At 48.7% G+C, this 19,522-nt stretch overlaps 1 protein-coding gene and 1 long non-coding RNA gene across 5 annotated transcripts in view; one reads left to right on the top strand and one right to left on the bottom strand.

Annotated features, from left to right (window-relative positions):
* Positions 1-11,477, bottom strand: part of DAP (death associated protein) — a 68,063-nt gene extending 56,586 nt beyond the window's left edge. The window contains exon 1 of the mRNA XM_061393868.1: positions 11,235-11,477. Coding sequence (XP_061249852.1) covers positions 11,235-11,289 — 55 coding nt within the window. The 5' untranslated portion in view covers positions 11,290-11,477. The remainder of the gene's footprint in view (positions 1-11,234) is intronic.
* Positions 11,416-19,522, top strand: part of LOC133233751 (uncharacterized) — a 33,964-nt gene continuing 25,857 nt past the window's right edge. For 2 of the 4 annotated variants that reach the window (XR_009731827.1, XR_009731828.1), the window contains exons 1-2: positions 11,416-11,891; positions 17,303-17,451. This is a non-coding gene — a long non-coding RNA (uncharacterized LOC133233751). Of the gene's footprint in view, positions 11,892-17,302; positions 17,458-19,522 lie in introns of all 4 variants that reach the window. The other 2 variants (XR_009731831.1, XR_009731829.1) reach the window with 2 other exon arrangements.

Raw genomic sequence — 19,522 nt, 5'->3', positions numbered from 1 at the left:
TTCGTTTTCCTGAATCTGGCTCATTTAGGGGGACCGTCTTCAGTGAGCCTCTGTCTGTGGGGATCCTCCAGGGGTGGTCTAGGCAGCACCCCTTGGAGAGATGCTGTGCATGCTTCTATCAAACCAAGGGTAAGGGCAGCAGAAAATCCTTTTTACATCTGATTTCTCAGGACAGGAAAGACCAAAGTGTAAATCTGAACAGACTGCCCATGTACAGGCAGATCTGCAGTTACAAATTCTCAAGGAGACTCAGTTCTCCATCTGGAGGCCAGGCTGAAACACACCAGCTTCCTCACCAACCCACTGTGCTGCTGGACACTTTTGACTGCACCCTTTCTCCACAGGTTTGGCTTCTGAGCACCCAGCTTGTAGCTGGGGTCTTAAGTTAAATGAGGCTGTGTGTGTGTTGTGGAGGGGGCAGGTTGCCTAATTAAACATGAGTGAAAGTCGCTTCGGTCATGTCCAACTCTTTTCGACCCCATGGACTGTAGCCTGCCAGTCTCCTCTGTCTGTGGAATTCTCCAGGCCAGAATACTGGAGTGAGTAGCCGTTCCTTCTCCAGGGGATCTTCCCTACCCAGGGATCGAACCCAGGTCTCCTGCATTGCAGGCAGATTCTTTACCATCTGAGCCTCCAGGGAAGCCCAACACGACTGGTGTTCTTATCAGAAGAAGAGGAGACACCAAGTCACTTCCTGCCTCTTGGGGGCCCAAGGCTCAGACTAACTGTTCTCAATTTAGTTTCTTCTTTGGGTGTTGCTCCTCGAGATCACCCTCACTTTGGGCTAAGATTTAAAGAAGAAAAAGAAAACAAAAATACCATTTTCAGGTGGCTTCTCAAGATTTCCAGGGTTATGAAGCCTGCCAAACCTTAAGAAATGGAGACTGAAAATTCTACAATTATGTTTACGTTATTCTTTACCCACTCTCTTGAAATGTAAGATTATGAATGCTTTTGTTTGAACAATAAGGCTAGAATCGTCCCATTAAACATTAAAAAAAAAAAGCGTTTTCCTGCCCCACTTATCCCAATCCTATCCCATGTCCATAAGAAATGGATCAAAGGTGCTGTTATGAGTTGAACTATGACCTCCCCAAGTTCGTACATTGAAGCCCTGATCTCTGGAACTTTAGACCTGACTGGGTGTGGAGACAGGCCTCTAAAGAGGTGATTAAGGGGACCTCCCTGGTGGCCCAGTGGTTAAGAATCTGCCTTCCAAGGCAAGGGATCTGGGTTTGATCCTGGTTCAGGAACTAAGATCCCACATACTGCAGGAAAACTAAGCCTAGGCACCTCAACTAGAGAAAGCCCGCATGCTGCAACAAAGACCTAGTGCAGCTAAAAAAAAGAGAACTAATCAAGTGAAAAAGAGGCTGTTAGGGTGGCCCTAGGGCTTCCCAGCTGGTGCAGTGGTAAAGAATCCACCTGCCAATACAGAAGACATAAGAGACGTGGGTTTGATCCCTGGGTTGGGAAGATCCCCTGGAGAGAGGAATGGCAACCCACTCCAGTATTCTTGCCTGGAGAATCCCATGGACAGAGGAGCCTGGCGGGCTACAGCCCATGGGGTCATAGAGAGTCGGACACGACTGACTTTATACTCACACACACACAGAGTCACACACTCACACACACACAGGGTGGCCCGAATCTGATAGGCCTGGTCTTTTTATCAGAAGAGGAAGAGACACCCGGGACACACGTGCACAGAGGAAAGGCTACATGAGGACACAGAGGGAAGGTGGCCATCTGCAAACCAAGGAGAGAGGCCTCAGGACAAACTGCACCTGTTGGCACCTTGATCTTGGACTCCTGGGCCCCACGACTGTGAGAAAATAAATTTCCGTTGATGGAACCACCCAGTCTGTGCTATTTTGTTATAGCAGCCTGCACAAAGTAATACAGATGCCCATTTAAAAATAATCTCTGAATCATTTCAAGTTGGCAGACAAAACACCTTGACACTGTAAGTCCCGGGTGTATTCTATCAACTGGCTAAAAGTAAAAAGGGTGTGCAACTCACTACAAAAGGAACAGATGATGAATGTCAAGGTGATGTTCAAAATAATCAAGTCTTGAGAAGCTCGCAGGGAGCCTGTCCACTCCTCTCTTGAAGTAGGCACACACTCCCAGACCCACACCTCCATTTCAGCACTTCATTTAATCCAGTTTATAAAAACAATTAACTTCATCAGTCTCTCACAGTATGGGTGGTGATTAATGCTGCAATAAAGTGGCAATAATAATAACTCAAGGCTGAGACAGATTCATTTTAACTTGCATGACTGCCAAAAAATATGACAGCATATATTTATCGATTGTTTTATCACTGTCACTAGGACCCTTCATTGGTCAGAAAAACAAAGGAAGAGTTACTTCTGCAGAAATCTTTGCAGAATTATTTGCAAATGCAAGTATTTTTCTGAGACAGTAGTAAAAACTAAAACAGACTTTTGTTGTGATGGTTGTTATTCAAATGTGAGCTTCAAATGTAAAGAATAACAAGCTTCCTCTTGGTAGGAATCCTGGGCAGAAGTTAAGGTTTAGTTATGAATTCTGGGAGCCAGATCCCCAGGTTCAAGTGCCAGCTCTACATGTGTATGTGTTTGTGTGTCTGTGAGTGTCCAGGCAAGCTGCTGGCACTCTGCCTCCGGGTCCCATCTGTGAAGAAAGGGTGGCAATGCTCTACCCCCAGAGGTTTTCTGAGGACTGAAGAGGGAGCCCACATGGAACACCTCCATCAGGGCCTGACTCCCACAAATGCTCAACTCCTGGCTACTCTCATTCAGTTCAGTTGCTCAGTCGTGTTTGACTCTTTGCAACCCCATGGACTACAGCACACCAGGTTTTCCTGTCCGTCACCAACTCCTGGAGCTTGCTTAAACTCATGTCAATCCAGCTGGTGATGCCATCCAACCATCTCATCCTCTGTCATCCCCTTCTCCTCCTGCCTTCAATCTTTCCCAGCATCAGAGTCTTTTCCAATGAGTCAGCTCCTCACATCTGGTGGCCAAAGGATTGGCGTTTCAATTTCAACATCAGTCCTTCAAATGAATATTCAGGACTGATCTCCTTTAGGATGGACTGGTTGGATCTCCTTGCAGTCCAAGGGACTCTCAAGAGTTTCTCCAACACAACAGTTCAAAAGCATCAATTCTTTGGCACTCAGCTTTCTTAATGGTCCAACTCTCACATCCATACATGATTACTGGAAAAACCATAGTTTTGACTTTGCTGGCAAAGTAATATCTCTGCTTTTTAATATGCTGTCTAGGTTTGTTATTAAGCTAGTTAAGTTTGTTATTAAGGTTTGTTTTAACACTGAGCACCCAGTGCTCAGAGCCCTCTGTGTGTGTGTCCTTGGTGGCTTACCACCTCCTCCCAGTTTCCTCTGTGTGAAGTGGGGGTGGCAGGACCTGAACACCAGATCGTTGAGCGAGCCGTGCGCCCTCCATGGTGAGGGACTCCCCGCCCCAGCAGCTGACCACCTCCAGGACTGTCCTCAGCCCATCACCATCTAAGGAAGCTTTTGGAAGAGTTGAGGACCCTGGATAACCCTTCCCACTGGGTGGCCACGTGCCAGGCCCTGTTCTAACCACTGGCCAGTTACCACCCCACCCACCTCACCCTAACCCTGTGGTGCAGATCACCCCCCCAACCCCAACCCCAGGAGGAGGGGAAGCCACAGCGAGCAGAGGTAGCCGGTGCCCTTAATCTCACCCCACAGGCCTTTTCCTGCTTGAACATTCCAGGAAACAGAGCATCAGTGCTCCTCAGAGAGATGCCTCCGGGCAGGTTCTAGGCCCAACCTGCCCAGGAAGAAAGTGCGTTTGATGTGGAAAGCTCTCTGTGAAGCAGCTTTTCCTGCCCACAGAGCAAAGAGGGCGGAGGAAACCTCGGCCTTTGTCAGGGGAGGAAGCAACCGAGGACAGTGCGCCCTGGGGCGGGGCAGCCCCCACCCCGCCAGGTGCAGGGGTGCCTGGCTGTGAAAGGGTCCCCAACAGACGGCTCCATCCCCTCAACAGCAGGCCAGGAAGACCCACAGCTGCGGGCCAGGCAGGGTGAAGAGGAGGGTGTCCCCAGCGGGCTTGAGCCGGTAAGAGCGCCCGGAGCCAGGGAGGGGCCAGCCCCGGGGACCAGCAGGGCAGGACCCCCGAGCAGAGGCTTCCCTTTGCTCTTGCAGGGAAGTGCTATTGAAATGTGATTCAAAGGAAAGCAAACCCACCAAAAAGAAGCCAGGAAAGGCTCTGAGAATTGTTCCGGCGAGAACAAAAGGCGAGCAAACCAGAGACGCCCAAGGTGCAGATCAGGGGTGAACCAAATCCTCCCAGGTAGAGCAGCGCTGTGGCCGGAAAGCGAAGTGGGCACGAGACTGGATGGCCCTGGGATGGGGACAGTGGGTGGGACCAAGGCACAGGGAGGCGGTCATTCTCAGCGAAGAGGAGGGGCCCCACCCGGAGAGGGGCTCCTTGGCCAGCAAAGAAGCCACGCCCAGCCAGGGAGGCTGGCGTCCTGAGCGAGGGGCGCGCCGCAAGGAGTGGGAGAAAGAGGGGCAGCGGCTCTGAGTTAAGGGGACCCCGGGAGCTCCCCAGCCCCGCGGCCACGTTCAGTCAGTCCCCACAGGGGCTTTCCACAACGGGTGATGCTTGCCCGAAAAAATGAGTCCCCGATAAATTGCTGAACTTGCACCCCTGATGGCTTCCTCTCTGAGAAAACAGAGGATGAAAGAAGGGAAACTGCTATTCTCCACTCAGAGGCGAAAGGTGTTAGGGTGGGAAGGCCCTTAACTGACACGGAGGAACCTTGCTCGCTCTCCAGAGGCGGGGTGAGGTTCAGAGACCTCGCGCGTGGGCTGGGACTAGAGAGGCCTTGGGTCTTCCACGCAGTGCGGGCTCCATCCCCCTGCGGCTGTGACCCAGAGGTCAGAGTGCCTGGTCGTTGTTCAGTTGCTCAATCCTATCCGACTCTATGGCGCCATGGACTGCAGCACACCAGGCTCCCCTGTCCTTCACTATCTCCTGGAGTTGACTCAAACTCATGTCCACTGAGTCGGTGATGCCATCCAACCATCTCATTCTCTGTTGGCTACTTCAACTCGTGGCCTCCATCAGCGTATTTCTCAGGAAGTCACCTCTTCCCATCAGGCGGCCAAAATATTGGAGTTTCAGCTTCAGTCCTTCCGATGAATATTCAGGGTTGATTTCCTTTAGGATGGACTGGTTGGATCTCCTTGCAATCCAAGGGACTCTCAAGAGTCTTCTCCAGGGCCACGGTTCAAAAGCATCAATTCTTCGGTGCTCAGCTTGTGTGGTGATGGGGCCAAGACCTGCCACAGTGACTGGTCCAAAGGTGAGGAGTGGGAGAGGCAGACACGGGAAACTGAGTTCAGGGAGGTTGGTTTCAGAAAGCCCAGGGAAGAGCAAGATCCCTGCCTGGAGGTTCTCGGGGACAGGCAGCCCGACAGTGTTCACTGACCACAACCCCAGTCTTCCCTGCAGTGAGTGGGGCCATGTACCTGGGTCGTGGCTGATTCCAGGGAAAATAGACTGCGGTAAGCAGGGTAATGTCCCCCTCCCCACCAAGCTGGCCACACTCTAGTCCCCCACCTGTGACTATGCTTGGCAAGGAGGAATTAAAGTTGCAGATGGTACTGAGGTTGTTAATCAGCTGACCTCAAAATAAGAAGGCTATTCTAGAGTACGTGGCTGGGCAACTGTGTCCACAAGGGGAACCTGAAATGTGACACAGGAGCATCAGCGTGCCTACTGTGAGGAAGGCTGGAACAACTGTTGCGGTGGAGGAAGGGGCCGTACACCCAGGAGCGTGGGGGCGTCTGGAAAGTGGAAGCGGCAGAAACGGGGTTCTCCCCTGGAACCGCCAGATGAACCAGCCCTGCAAATGCCTTGATGTCTGTCCAGTGAGACTCATTTTGGACTTCTCACCTCCAGAACCGTAAGACGATAGAGCGGTGCTGTTTTAAACAACAAAGTTTATAGTCCTTTGCTACAGCAGCCACGGGAAACTAACACAGTGACACCTGGCATTTGCAGGTGGCATCTCCAGGCCCCCACACCTCAGCCTGCGCTCAGTCCCCTCCGAGGAGTCCAGACAGAAGCAAACCTTGACTTGTTCAGCCACTGCGATTTGGACCTGTCTGTTACAACAGTGAATACAACGTAATACAGCTGATATAACTGTAACTAACACAGGACCTGATACAAAAGTGTATAGTCCCTATACAAACAAAAGAGTCTATGAAGCTGGGAAGGGGAGGCCATTCACAAGACCAAGTAAGAGTGTGCAGGCATCTTATGAATTGAACAGGACACTCACAGAAGTGAGGGGGAGGAGGCACATGTCAGCCAAAGTCTCAGAGCACAGAGGGGAAATCTTAAACACGTCGTAGAAGTGCCTGGTCCACCCCAACTGGAAGCTCTTGAAAAAAACAAAAAAATGCCGTGACTAAAAGGGTCTCTCTTTTTACTTGGCATCTCAGGAGCAAAGGCGAGCTTCCCAACTGGCACTAGTGGTAAAAAAAACCTGCCTGCCATTGCAGGAGACATAAGAGATGTGGGTTCTATCCCTGGGTCGGGAAGATCCCCTGAAGGAAGAAATGGCAACCCAGTCCAGTATTCTTGCCTAGGAAACTCCATAGACAGAGGAGCCTAGCGCGTTACAGTCCACGGGGTTGCAAAGAGTCGGACATCGGACATGTCTTAGCAACAGAGCACACCCACACAGGAGCAAAGGCAGACACCTCTGTCCTGTATCTTCAAGCGCTGATCAGTGTGACTGGGTTGAGCACACTGGGGGTCATGATTAGCACACCTTTGATTTCATGGCTAATACAATAAAAACCAAATCAGTCTTGCCTTTCTAGCAACAGAGTGGCCTGGATAATACGAAACCTCCAAAGGGAGGTAATTCAGGGGGAAGTGTCACCCACAACCTTTTAAATGCATCCTGAATGATCAGTAGACCAGAGAACTGAATTATTTTGAAGTTACTAAAGAAAAACAAAGTGGTCTTTTTTCCACTATAATGAATAGAATTGTGTTTGTATTTCCATTTGACTCAGTTCTAGAAGGGACATAAAGTCTACTCTTGAAAGGAAACCACACACAAGATTAGTAACACTTCAAGCCATCACGTACTAGATTTATGAGGACTTTACTGACATACAGTCTGCGTCCCCTGGGGAAATGGGAGGGGACCAGGGTTGGCAAAACGTATGTTATGAAGAGACGTTATTCCCACCACTGCCAGAAACTCACGGAAACTGGCAGGAGTGAGTCACAGTGTGGCTTGTCACCGAGTCCCCCCTTCTGTTGGGGATCAGAGTTCTGCTATTAGATGAAACAGAACCTCACTCACTCGGTTCATCTGTTATTTACAAGAATTCCCAGAAAAGCAGCAATCTCATTTCATTTCTCCACAAATACTTGGTCGCCGAGAGCAGTGGCGAGCTCTCAAATCATGAAGACTTGGCTACTTTTACAGAGGACCCAGCCACCAGCACATCACAGGATGCCAGGCAGTGCCCACCAGCACTCAGTGGGTGGACTCTGTATTTATGCACACAGTCCCCTTCCTCCGAGTCTCTTTAGGAGCCTCATTAACCTCACGTCCCGGAAGGAGGACCTGGTGAAGAATGGAGCCCTTTTGAGAAGGGCTGCTGAGGTTCAGCAGCAGCAGCTGAGGTTCCAGGAGGCAAAGCCCCGCCCCCCCGCCCAGGGGAGCCACCCTGAAGTCACTGACTTGGGGGTGTTGGCAACACTCCAGAGGGCTTGGCCAGGTTTAAAAACGGCATTGTCCCCTTGATCCCAACTGCAAGGTGACTGTTCATTAGTGCCAAGCACTTAGAACTAACTGGTGAAGGGGAGCAGGCTGCCACCCCCAAAACCTGACTCTTGGGCAAGTATGATTTTGAGTTGATTTAAGAAACAGCACACAAGGAAAAGCTGGATACAGAGAAGTCACCCTTGCTGGGAACTTTTACACTCCAAAGGGAGATCTCCACGTGTAAGTATCTCTTTTTCTAACAGGAAGAGAAAGATGACTAAGTCACAGGAGAATCCTACTCTGCATAACGACCTTCCCCTGGCTTACCAGGCATTTCCTGGCTCCCTCCCACAAGGGGAACCTCCTCTCCAGGGCATGTTTTAGGGCATGTTTTATCATTAGTATTTAAGGTGGGGCTTGGGAGTCACTCATTTTTCTTGAGCATCTGCTATGCATACAGGAGAGATATATGTTATTGAACTGCTTCTTTTTCTTTATTAGTCTGTTCTTTATCATAAGGGGGATCTCAGCCAGAAACCTAGAAGAATAAAGGGAAAGTTATTTTTCTCCCTTATACCCCACACCCTAAGCATGCACACATACTAAGTTACTTAGTCCTATCCGACTCTTTGCACCCCTCTGGACCATAGCTTGTCAGGCTCCTCCATCCATGGGATTCTCCAGGCAAGAGTACAGGAGTGGGTTGCCATACCCTCCTCCAGGGGATCTTCCTGACCCAGGGATGGAACCTGCATCTCTTACGTCTCCTTCACTAGTAGGCGGGTTCTTTTCCATTAGTGCCACCCGGGAAGCACCCCACGCCCTGTAACACTCGGCAAACATGAGTTACGATTTCCATGATGCTGCTGCTGCCTAAGCTGGCTGAGAGTCCCGCCTGCACCACCAGGACACGCTGGAGACAGCTCAGCAGTGGAGGGAAGTTGTGGGCCTCGCGTGCCAGGGAGGAAGTGAGAGGCAGTAAGAGGATGTGGAGAAACTCACAAGCTATTTATTAGGTATCACAGAGCCAGGCCCTGCTCATCAACGGGACCCAGGCCCAGAAGCAAGGGGCACAGGCAGACAGGTAGAGGTTGTGGGGTGCAGAGAAGCGTACCTGGTTCAGAGAACAATAATGAGAAAACACAAAAGAACATGAAGAGAGTCACGGAGGAGAATTTTATTGTTTTTGATTGCAGACTTAGGCACAAGATTTTATCATCCAACTTAAGCACTTAATGAAAGTGTTCCCAATGTTTCAAGGCTGTTATTTTGACTTAGGAACTGGGTTCTGGGCTATCCGTGATGATTACCCTTTATTATAGTAGATGCTTTTTTTTCTTTTAACATTCACTCTACAGAACTGTCTGTTCTCTGGTCATGCTGGAGTAAACAAGACCACCCAGACCTTTTTGCCAGAAAAGGCTTCCACGCAGAGGTCTCTGTGCGGTACTAACTGAGAGGCAAGACACTGCAACCAACGAAAGGTCTCTTTCTAACCTGTACCCCTGGGCCAGAATGCCAGGCCCTTCCTCCAGCTCTGGCCAAGTGTGACCACCCTTGCGAAAGCCAGGATGACAGTGACGGCTTCCTTAGTGGCTCCTGCTGGACTGGGGTCTCAAAGCCTTAAGAGTCACTAACCTGAAGTCACTGGAGGAGTTTATCTGAGGCACTGACTGTCCCTGGGCTCCAATCCTATAGATGGTGACATTAAGCGCAGAAAGGAAGCTCTGCCCTGCTATCTCCTCAGGGACCATCTGACACAAACCTCCCATTTCACGGATTAGGAAAACCGAGCCCTAGAGAAGTGACCAGCCTCAAACTCAGAACTCAAGTTCACCGCTATGCCAGCACAAATACATTGGCTCCCTTCTCCTTGGACATAAATAAGATACTTAATTCGTGATTCACACAGCTTAGCTGTTTACAATTCAGAGAAAACTCAGAGTCCTTCCTGAAATTTCTCCCAGGGAGTTAATAGCAACAGTTTATTCCTCCGATCTTAAAGATCTCCATATGGCTGTCTCTGTATGCAATTACTGCCACTTTGCTTTGGTATAGTCCCAACACGGACATTCTACTGCTACTCACTCCCTGGGGACAGGGGAGCCCCAAGCAGACTGCGGCTGTGTGGCTGAGGGTCACCAGTGTAAACGAAGGTGTTCCCTCCTGCCTGGCTGCCCAGGTCATCAGGCAGCTGGGCAAGAACCCGCAGTGGTAGGACTTATAGGCCAGAGTTATCATGAAAGGAAACGCTTTGAAGTTCTTTTTTAACTTAAAACTAATTCAACACAGAGGTCCCCAAAATCTATTTTCCGTTACAGTGGAACTGTTTTCTACAATCCCATACCTCTCACACCCCCACCCCCATGCATCGGTTAGCCATTTTTCTTTCCTGGTGCCTGTCTTGCTGTTGAGAGCTTGTTTCACTAATGAAAAGTATGACCTACGCTGGAATGCAACATATGTTAAGGAACTGCTATATTCACTGTGGAGACAAAGAATTAGTGCCCTATGGTGGGGACGGCAGGCAGAAATTGGGGAAATCTTTCCTTCAACAAGAAGATGGCATAAATGTTCCACAGAAAGCAGCCATGTTTGGCTCAGGCCTCTGTTACTAGCAGACTGAATTGATACTCTTCACTGACGTGTGGAATGAAGACCCTAAAAACCCCACACGCCGAAGCCACTGGGAGTCAGTCACCTCTGATTCCCTTAGTGCCCGTCCATATGGATTGATGGTCATTTCAAAGGAGAGGTGAAAAAAGCAATCGACCTGTTTGGGCAGATTCGAAAGAGCAAACAGGAACTGTGCTCAAAAGGGGGAGGAGACGATATGAAAATAAAGGCTGCTCAGAGTCTCATTTTCGAAGAAAAAGACTCCAGCATTTAACTTCCTTGTCTCAGAAGTTTAGGATGTATAGAAGCAAAAAGCAGAACAAAACAAAACAAAACCACTTTTGAGGAAAAGCAGAATGAGAAAGAAACTGGAGGGCGGGAAAAAAAGTCATATTGAGTGGTTAACGAAAGGAAAAAAAAAAAAAGATTTCCACTCCTTTGGTTCTTTTTTGTAATGCTGTCAGCTTACAATTAATCATCGCCAAGACGCTGAGAACTCTGTGATTTGTCATTGTTTCGGCTCCTCGTTTTCCTTTCTAAAGCATCTGTGTATTCTAAGGAAGCATTCACCGCACAAACTTTTGGGGACACATTGTTCGGCTGGGCTTCTTTCAAGTCAGTCTAATCTGCACGCAACTCCCACGGACTTGCGATGTTTTCGCGTAAAGAAAACAGGTGTCGCCCGCGCGGGGCTGAGTCTACCTCAGACCGCACGAGCGGACCGGCGGGCCGCCGCCTCCCCGCCCGGCACCCCGCGTGCCCCGCGCCCCATGCCCGCGGGTTCGAGCCCGCCCTCCGGACCCGCGAGAGGAGAGAAAGTGGGAATGCGTCCGTACCGGCGGGCGGATGTCCAGCTTTCGTCTCCAGCTTCCCCTCGGGAGGCGAAGACATGGTGCGAAGCCGGTTTCGGACGGACTTAGGCGGCGGCGGGCTCGGGCGGCCAGGAGGGAAGCGCGCCGACAGCGAGAAGCGCGCGCGTTGCGCTCCGGGGTCGCGCACAGGCTTGCTGACCGCGGCCACCGGGAGGGGGCGCGGCCGGCGCGCGCCGACGTGGCACGGTCCCGCCCACCCGCGGCTGCGCAGTGGCGTCACCGCGCTCTCCCAGCCCAGCCCCGCCCCGCCGGCCCCCGCGCGCGCCCCGTAGACTGAGCATGCGCAGTCCTTAGCGCCACGTAGGACGCCAAGGCTTGAAGCTGAGGAGGAAGAAGGGGGCGCGGGGAGGGCTGGGCGTCGGTAGACGCTGGCTATGCTGGCGAGGCAGGAGCGGGAGACTGGGTGAGCGTAGTCCAGCGGGAGGGTGTCACCCACGTGGGCGGTGGTCCGCCAACCCGCCAGAAGGACTGTGACCGTGGTGGGGAAGCTGAGCCTCCAGAGCTGGGCGCCCAGGCTGGTGGTGCGTGTCGTCGTCGGGGAACCGGCCGGTCTGCCACGTCGTCCAACTCACATCTGGAGCCGCAGTTAGGAAATGAGACACCAACGGGGACCGACCAGGGGTACGAGAATAGCCCGGATTTATTGAAGTTCAGTTAAGTCACTCAGCCGTGTCCAACTCCTTGCGACCCCATGGACTGCAGCACGCCAGGCCTCCCTGTCCATCACCAACTCCCAGAGTTTACTCAAATTCATGTCCATTGAGTCGGTGATGCCGTCCAACCACCTCATCCTCTCTCGTCCCCTTCTCCTGCCTTCAATCTTTCCCAGTATCAGGGTCTTTTCAAATGAGTCAGTTCTTCCCATCAGGGGGCCAAAGTATTGGGAGTTCCAGCATCAGCAGCAGTCCTTCCAATGAATATTCAGGGCTGATTTCCTTTAAGGATGGACTGGTTGGATCTCTTTGCAGTCCAAGGAACTCTGAAGAGTCTTCTCCAACACCACAGTTCAAAAGCATCAATTTTAGGTGCTCAGCTTTCTCTATAGTCTAATTCTCACATCCATACATGACTACTGAAAAAACCATAGCTTTGCCTAGGACCTTTGTTGGCAAAGTAATGTCTCTGCTTTTTAATATGCTGTCTAGGTTGGTCATAACTTTTCTTCCAAGGTGTAAGCGTCTTTTAATTTCATGGCTGCAGGATTTATTGAAAAGATGCTAGAAACAGGACATTCGGGGGTGTCCCCCACCCCCGAAAGAAGATGAGGCAGTGCTGTGAAGCCTGGAAACCTGGATAAAGGTTTTGGAAGGTTGTGCGTTTGTGCCAAGATGATGGCTTTGCAATGGGTCTTGATTCTGCCCAAAGCTGAGTTGGTCTCGTACTCTGGATCACGTCCTTCTCACCTTCTCAAGCACTTTGCCACGACTCGTATCCTCTCCTGCACAGTCAATCCCACTGTACTGTTAGTATCCACACATGTCATGTGGTTTTGAAATGGAAACACCACGATCTCTCTCGGCCGTACGTCTAGCTTTGACAGCACAGCTGCTTGAAGACCACCTCACCCACTCTCACTCCTCAACCCAGTCCAATCCATCTGTTTGTCATCCAGCTCCACAGAGGCTGCCGCTCACCAGGAAGGTCCATTTATCAACGTCACTCATGTCCTCTCTGCTGCCCAGTCCAGTGGTCACTCTTCAGCTCTCATCCTCATTGACTTCTGGGTAGCACTTGACCTCGCTGACTGTGCCCCTCTTCGTTAACTGACATCAGGCTTTGCTATCACTGCCTTGATATCCAGGGTTTGGACTGGATACCTGCTGCTAATTCTCAGTGGTGTTGGTTGGCTCCTCTTGTAGGTTTCTAAACACTTGAGAATCCCAAGGCTCAACACCAACCCTTTTCTCCGCCTTGCCTTGGCTTCCTTGGCCCATGAGGCCCATTATCTGTGTGCTTGTGGGTCACAAATCTGCAAACCTATCTTTCTACACCTGTCCCTCCACTAAGCGCCAGGCTCACATTCCACTGCTCCCTCAGCCTCCCTAACTGGAGGTCTCACCCAGTGCTGCCCAGCTCTTTGCTTCAGGGCACGTGTAGAAATGCACACACTAAAGGTGGATCTGGAACTATTCCCCCCATTTCAGTGGCACTACTAGCAAGAGAGCTGTTGGCCAGGCAGCAGTCATGATGTAGTTGTCATTGTCTTGCATTCACATCCAAACTTGCAGACAGCTGTCAGCAGCTTAGAAGAAAATCCGAAATCAATAGTGGGACACTTTTAAGAGATGCTCCATCACTAACACTATTGATAGAACATACTGAGGAATACACAGACACTGACGATCTGGATTCTAAATAGACACTTGAAGGACATGTAACCAAATTAATTGTAAGAATAATTTCTGTGAGTGCTATATAGTTAAAAACTTAAGTCTAAAAGAACCATTTCTAAGAAGTACAGGAAAAACATTCTGGGTTAGAAAACACTGTGTTATAGTTTAACTGGACTCATTTTTTCCCCTTCAGTCAGTCAATTCAGTCACTCAGTCACGTCTGACTCTTTGCAACCCCATGGACTGCAGCACGCCAAGCTTGCCTGTCTATCACCAACTCCCGGAACCTGCTCAAACTCATGTCCATTGAGTCAGTGATTCTATTTAAGCATCATCCTCTGCCACCTCTTTCTCCTTTTGCTTTCAGTCTTTCCCAGCATCAGGGTCTTTTCCAGTGAGTCAGTTCTTTGTATCAAGTGGCCAAAGTATTGGAGCTTCTACTTCAGCATCAGTCTTTCCAATAAGTATTCAGGACTGATTTCCTTTAGGATGGACTGGTTGGATCTCCTTGCAGTTCAAGGAACTCTCAAGAGTTTTCTCCAACACCTCAGTTCAAGAGCATCAATTCTTTGGCACTCAGCTTTCTTTATGGTCCAACTCTCATATCCATACATGACTACTGGGAAAAACATAGTTTTGACTAGATGGACCTTTGTTGGAAAAGTAATGTCTCTGCTTTTAAATATACTGTCTAAGTTGGTCATAGCTTTTCTTCCAAGGAGTAAGCATCTTTTATTTTTTAATTTTGTGGCTGCAGTCACCATCTGCAGTGATTTTGGAGCCCAAGAAAATAAAGCCTATCACTGTTTCCATTGTTTCCCCATCTATTTGCCGTGACGTGATGGGACTGGATGCCATGATCAGTTCTTTGAATGTTGAGTTTTAAGCCAACTTTTCCACTCTCCTCTTCCACTTTAATCAAGAGGCTCTTTAGTTCTTCATTTTCTGCCATAAGGGTGGTGTCATCTGTATATCTGAGGTTATTGATATTTCTCGCGGCAGTCTTGATTCCAGCTGTGCTTCATCCAGCCCAACATTTCACATGATGTACTCTACATAGAAGTTAAATAAGCAGGGTGACAATATACAGCCTTGACATACTCCTTTCCCGATTTGGAACCAGTCTGTTGTCCCGTGTCCAGTTCTAGCTGTTGCTCCTGGACCTGCATACAAATTTTTCAGGAGGCAGGTAAGATGCTCCTATCTCTTTAAGAATGTTCCACAGTTTGCTGTGATCTACATGGTCAAAGGCTTTGGCATAGTCTATAAAGCAGAAGTAGGTGTTTTCTGGGACTCTTGCTTTTTCGATGATCCAGTGGATATTGGTAATGTGATCTCTGGTTCCTCTGCCGTTTCTAAATCCAGATTGAACATCTGGAAGGTCTTGGTTCATGTACTATTCAAGCCTCACTTGGAGAATTTTGAGCATTACTTTGCTGGCATGTGAGATGAGTGCAACTGTGCGGTAGTTTGAACATTCTTTGGCATTGCTTTTCTTTGGGATTGGAATGAAAACTGACTCTTTCCAGTCCTGGGGCCACTGCTGAGTTTTCTAAATTTGCTGGCATATTGAGTGCAGAACTTTCACAGCATCATCTTTTAGGATTTGAAATAGCTCAGCTGGAATTCTATCACATCGATTAGCTTTGTTCCTAGTGATGTTTCCTAAGCCCCACTTGTCTTCATATTCCAGGATGTCTGGCTCTAGGTGAGTGATCACACCATCGTGGTTATCTGGGTCATTAAGCCGTGTTTTTTTGTATAGTTTTTCTGTGTATTCTTGCCACTTCTTCTTAATATCTTCTGCTTCTATTAGGTCCATACTATTTCTGTCCTTTATTGTTTCCATTTTTGCATGAAATGTTCCCTTGGTATCTCTAATTTTCTTGAAGAGATCTCTAGTCTTTCTCATTCTATTATTTTCCTCTATTTCTTTGCATTGATCACTGAGGAAGGCTTTCTTATCTCTCCTTGCTATTCTATGGAACTCTGCATTCAGATGGGTATATCTTTCCTTTTCTCCTTTGCCTTTTGCTTCTCTTCTTTTCTCAGTTATTTGTAAGGCCTCCTCAGACAACCATTTTGCCTTGCATTTCTTTTTCTTGGGCGAGGTATTGATCCCTGCCTCCTGTACAATGTCATGGACCTACGTCCATAGTTTTCAGGCACTGTCTATCAGATCTAATCCCTTGGATCTATTTGTAACTTCCACTGTGTAATCGTAAGGGATTTGATTTAGGTCATACCTGAATGGTCTAGTGGTTTTCCCTACTTTCTTCAATTTAAGTCTGAATTTTGCTATAAGGAGTTCATCATCTGAGCCACAGTTGGTTCCCGGTCTTGTTTTTGCTGACTGTATAGAGCTTCTCCATCTTTGGCTGCAAAGAATATAACCAATCTGATTTTGGTATGGCTTTTTTCCCCTTAGTGGCACATAAAGTCATATGTTAAGAGTGATGGCAGTTTAGATTCAGTGACCCATGATATTGCAAGTAACCCTGGAGGTAAGGAACCTTCTGAGGAAGGAATTAACTACCCAGGGGCCCTGGAGGCTCTGGTCCCCACTGGGCTGCAATGAGGACTGAGAGTATCCATATACTTGCCTGAGACCTATTTTGGGACTACACTGATCAAGACCTTCTGGTATAACAGCTGTGCCTAGTTTTATATGTAGAACCTGAACTCTTGAGTCACCCACCTACCCACAGAGACCTTCCCATCTAAAGGAGAATCCGGACTATTCATTATGATGGGAGTACCTGCCTAATCCCTTGCATTTTACTGCAGAAAATACTGTTATTTAAGGAATTGAGCTTGAAAAAAAATACCGATATTTCCCTTGCAGCTAGGAGTGGTCAAGAGACAGTTCCGGCCATTGAAATACAAGTGGAAGTTGACTGGGGTTTTCTGGGGAAGTTTCTACATTTTTGAAAGAGGACCACTCTTCTTCCTGTTGACTTCATTGTTCAGATGGCCTTGAATTCATACAGAAGGTAGAAGCCAGAGTGATTGTACTGCACCCATGAGGCAACCAGTGGCATATAAGCCATATGCAAGAGGTGGCAGAGCAGGAAGACAGATGGAGGTGGGGCTTTGAGATTCTGTGGAGGCTTTACAGAGCAGCTGACCCTGCCTCCAGACTGTTGTGGAAAACAGTCCCCTGTTAGATCCAGCCTCTGTGGATGGTATCTTGACATGCAGCTAAATGCAACCCCTCCCCGGTGATGGGGCCCTGCCTGTCCCCAGAAGCTCCTCTGTAACAGCGACTCTGGACACTGGCCTCTCTGATGTTCCTCCCATGTGACAAGCTAGTCCTTCCCTCTGGGCCTTAACATTAGCTGTTCCCTCCACCTAGGATCATCTCCCCCAGATTCTTGCATGGCTAACACCTCCCCATTGTTGAATAAGGGTTTGAAAGAGCCTAGCCTGACCTAGAGAAGGTCCTGATCTAGAGAAGGCAGCCCAGGCCCTTGACTCTCACCACTTTTTCTTCATCCTCATCAATCATCTCTCTGCCTGGGCATTGCTGTCTTTCTCCTCTGACGCACAGTCCGTTTCAGCCCCACAAGGAGAGAGTTCCTGTCCAGCTTGCCCGCTGCATTCTCAGCACCCAAAACCGGGGTGGGCACAGATAGACATTCTCCCCCATCATTCTGGAGTGTAGATACATTTACTCTCACAACTGTTGCATAAATGAAGAGCAGCAAATGAGGTCTACACACAGAATGAGAACTAAACACAGTCACGGAGGAGAGAGGAGCCTGGCGTGCTGCAGTCTATGGGGTCGCGGCGTTGGATGGAACTTCGTGATTGAACAGCAACAGCAAATGGAGATGGCGCGAGTTCAGGTGGCCGTGAGTCTCTTCTGATACTCTACTTTCACTCATAAGTACATTTGTCCCTCTGTGTGTTATATGTTCGTGTGTGTGTGTGTGTGTGTGTGTGTGTGTCCAGGCACACAAGTCGTCTATCCTGAGGATAAATGTCAGACACAACTCTTTATGTGGATGTGCACACAATAAATATTAGAATTCCTGAGTGAATAATCTTACAAGTGCACCATACCTCTGGGAGTAAGATAGGCTGACCCATTTTTACCAAGAAAAAAGGCAAACAAAAGGGAAAAGAAAGGATCGTTGGACTTATGTGGGACACAACCCTGTTGAGTGCATCCTGGTACCAGAAACCAGAGCATTAAGCCCCAAACCCATTGCCTCCCACCACTGGCTGCCTTTTAAAGTAAGTTTTGGGAGCTAATTTTCCCTTCCTCTCTTAAGAAGGCTCTCTTGTCATCCCAAATGATACTGGGGAAAATGGCACTGAATCTAAGACACTACTTAATATGAATGCTGTAAACACTGGAAAAGTATTCAAAGAAGAAACAGAAAATGCAGATTCTCTCCTCTGTGTGTGTGTGTTTTGTGCCTTCAGTTACGTCCCTGAAACATTCCGAACCTCAGTTTCCTTATCTGCAAGTTGGAGATGTGAATGCTGCCCTCCCTCAGGCCTGGAGAATCCAGGGCCTTCCCAGTGCCCCCTGCACACCCATATAGCTCTCCATCATCTGCTCTCCATAAGATCCTGAGATACCAGAGCTTCTCTGCCCTCAAGGATGAAGGAGCCAAGCCTATGAAAGGCTAAACTCGGGCTGGTCCTCAGGGATGTGAAAGGCCAAGCACAAGCTCTCACTGGGGAGACCCAGGAGAGCCCAGCTCTTGCCACGGTCCTTGGATGCACCTTTAAAAGTGCTTTATAAGTAGAATGTACTATGGTATGTACTGCTGTTACTGCAGAAGAAGTTCTCGTTGTTGTTGTTCAGTCATAAAGTCATAGACCAACTCTTTGTGACCCCATAGACTGCAGCATGCCAAGCTTCCCTGTCCTTCATCATCTCCTGGAGTTTGCTCAGATTCACGTTCATTAAGTCGGTGATGCAGTCTATATGCAGTTCTTATTCAGTTCAGCTCAGTTCAGTCTCTCAGTCGTGTCTGACTCTTTGCGACCCCATGGACTGCAGCATGCCAGGCCTCCCTGTCCATCCTCAACTCCTGGAGCTTGCTCAAACTCATGTCCATTGAGTTGGTGATGCCATCCAACCATCTCATCCTCTGTCATCCCCTTCTCCTCCTGCCCTCAATCTTTCCCAGCATCAGGGTCTTTTCAAATGAGTCAGCTCTTCGCATCAGGTGGTCAAAGTATTGGAGTTTCAGCTTCAACATCAGTCCTTCCAATGAACACTTAGGTCTGATCTCCTCTAGGATGGACTGGTTGGATCTCCTTGGAGTCCAAGGGACTCTCAAGAGTCTTCTCCAACACCACAGTTCAAAAGCATCAATTCTTCGGTGCTCAGCTTTCTTTATAGTCCAACTCTCACATCCATACATGACCACTGGAAAAACCGTAGCCTTGACTAGATGGACCTTTGTTTGCAAAGTATTGTCTCTGCTTTTTAATATGCTGTCTGGGTTGTATTCATTAAATACAAGAATCATCCCACGGTGTTTTAAAATAACCGCACCTATCAATCAGTTTGATGAACATTGCGTTTTCATTTCGTGCTGACCCATGCCTCTGTCTTCTTGTGCTGTTGTCTAATGGATGAGAATTTTTATATTCTTGCTCACCTCACAGGATTTCTCTTCCATTGTTGATTTTGCTTGGAAGGTGAGGGCAGCAGCCACTCTGAACTTTGCTTTGTAACATCCAGGATGTTTCTCAGTATATTATGTTGTGGGGGTTTAAGTAATATTTATTTAAATATAATTTCTTTGACACCCACAAGTCACATACAATACTTGAAGAAGATAGATAAGCATGTCCCAAAGCCAAATAAGAATGGTGGGCAATTTCGTTCCCTCCCTCCGGCTCTCTCTCTCTCTGTCTCTCTCACACACACACAAACACACACACACACACGGA

Source organism: Bos javanicus, chromosome 20 (assembly GCF_032452875.1).
Source record: "Bos javanicus breed banteng chromosome 20, ARS-OSU_banteng_1.0, whole genome shotgun sequence".
In the NCBI taxonomy this organism is placed as follows: Eukaryota; Metazoa; Chordata; class Mammalia; order Artiodactyla; family Bovidae; genus Bos; species Bos javanicus.
This window is presented reverse-complemented; position numbering and strand designations above follow the sequence as displayed.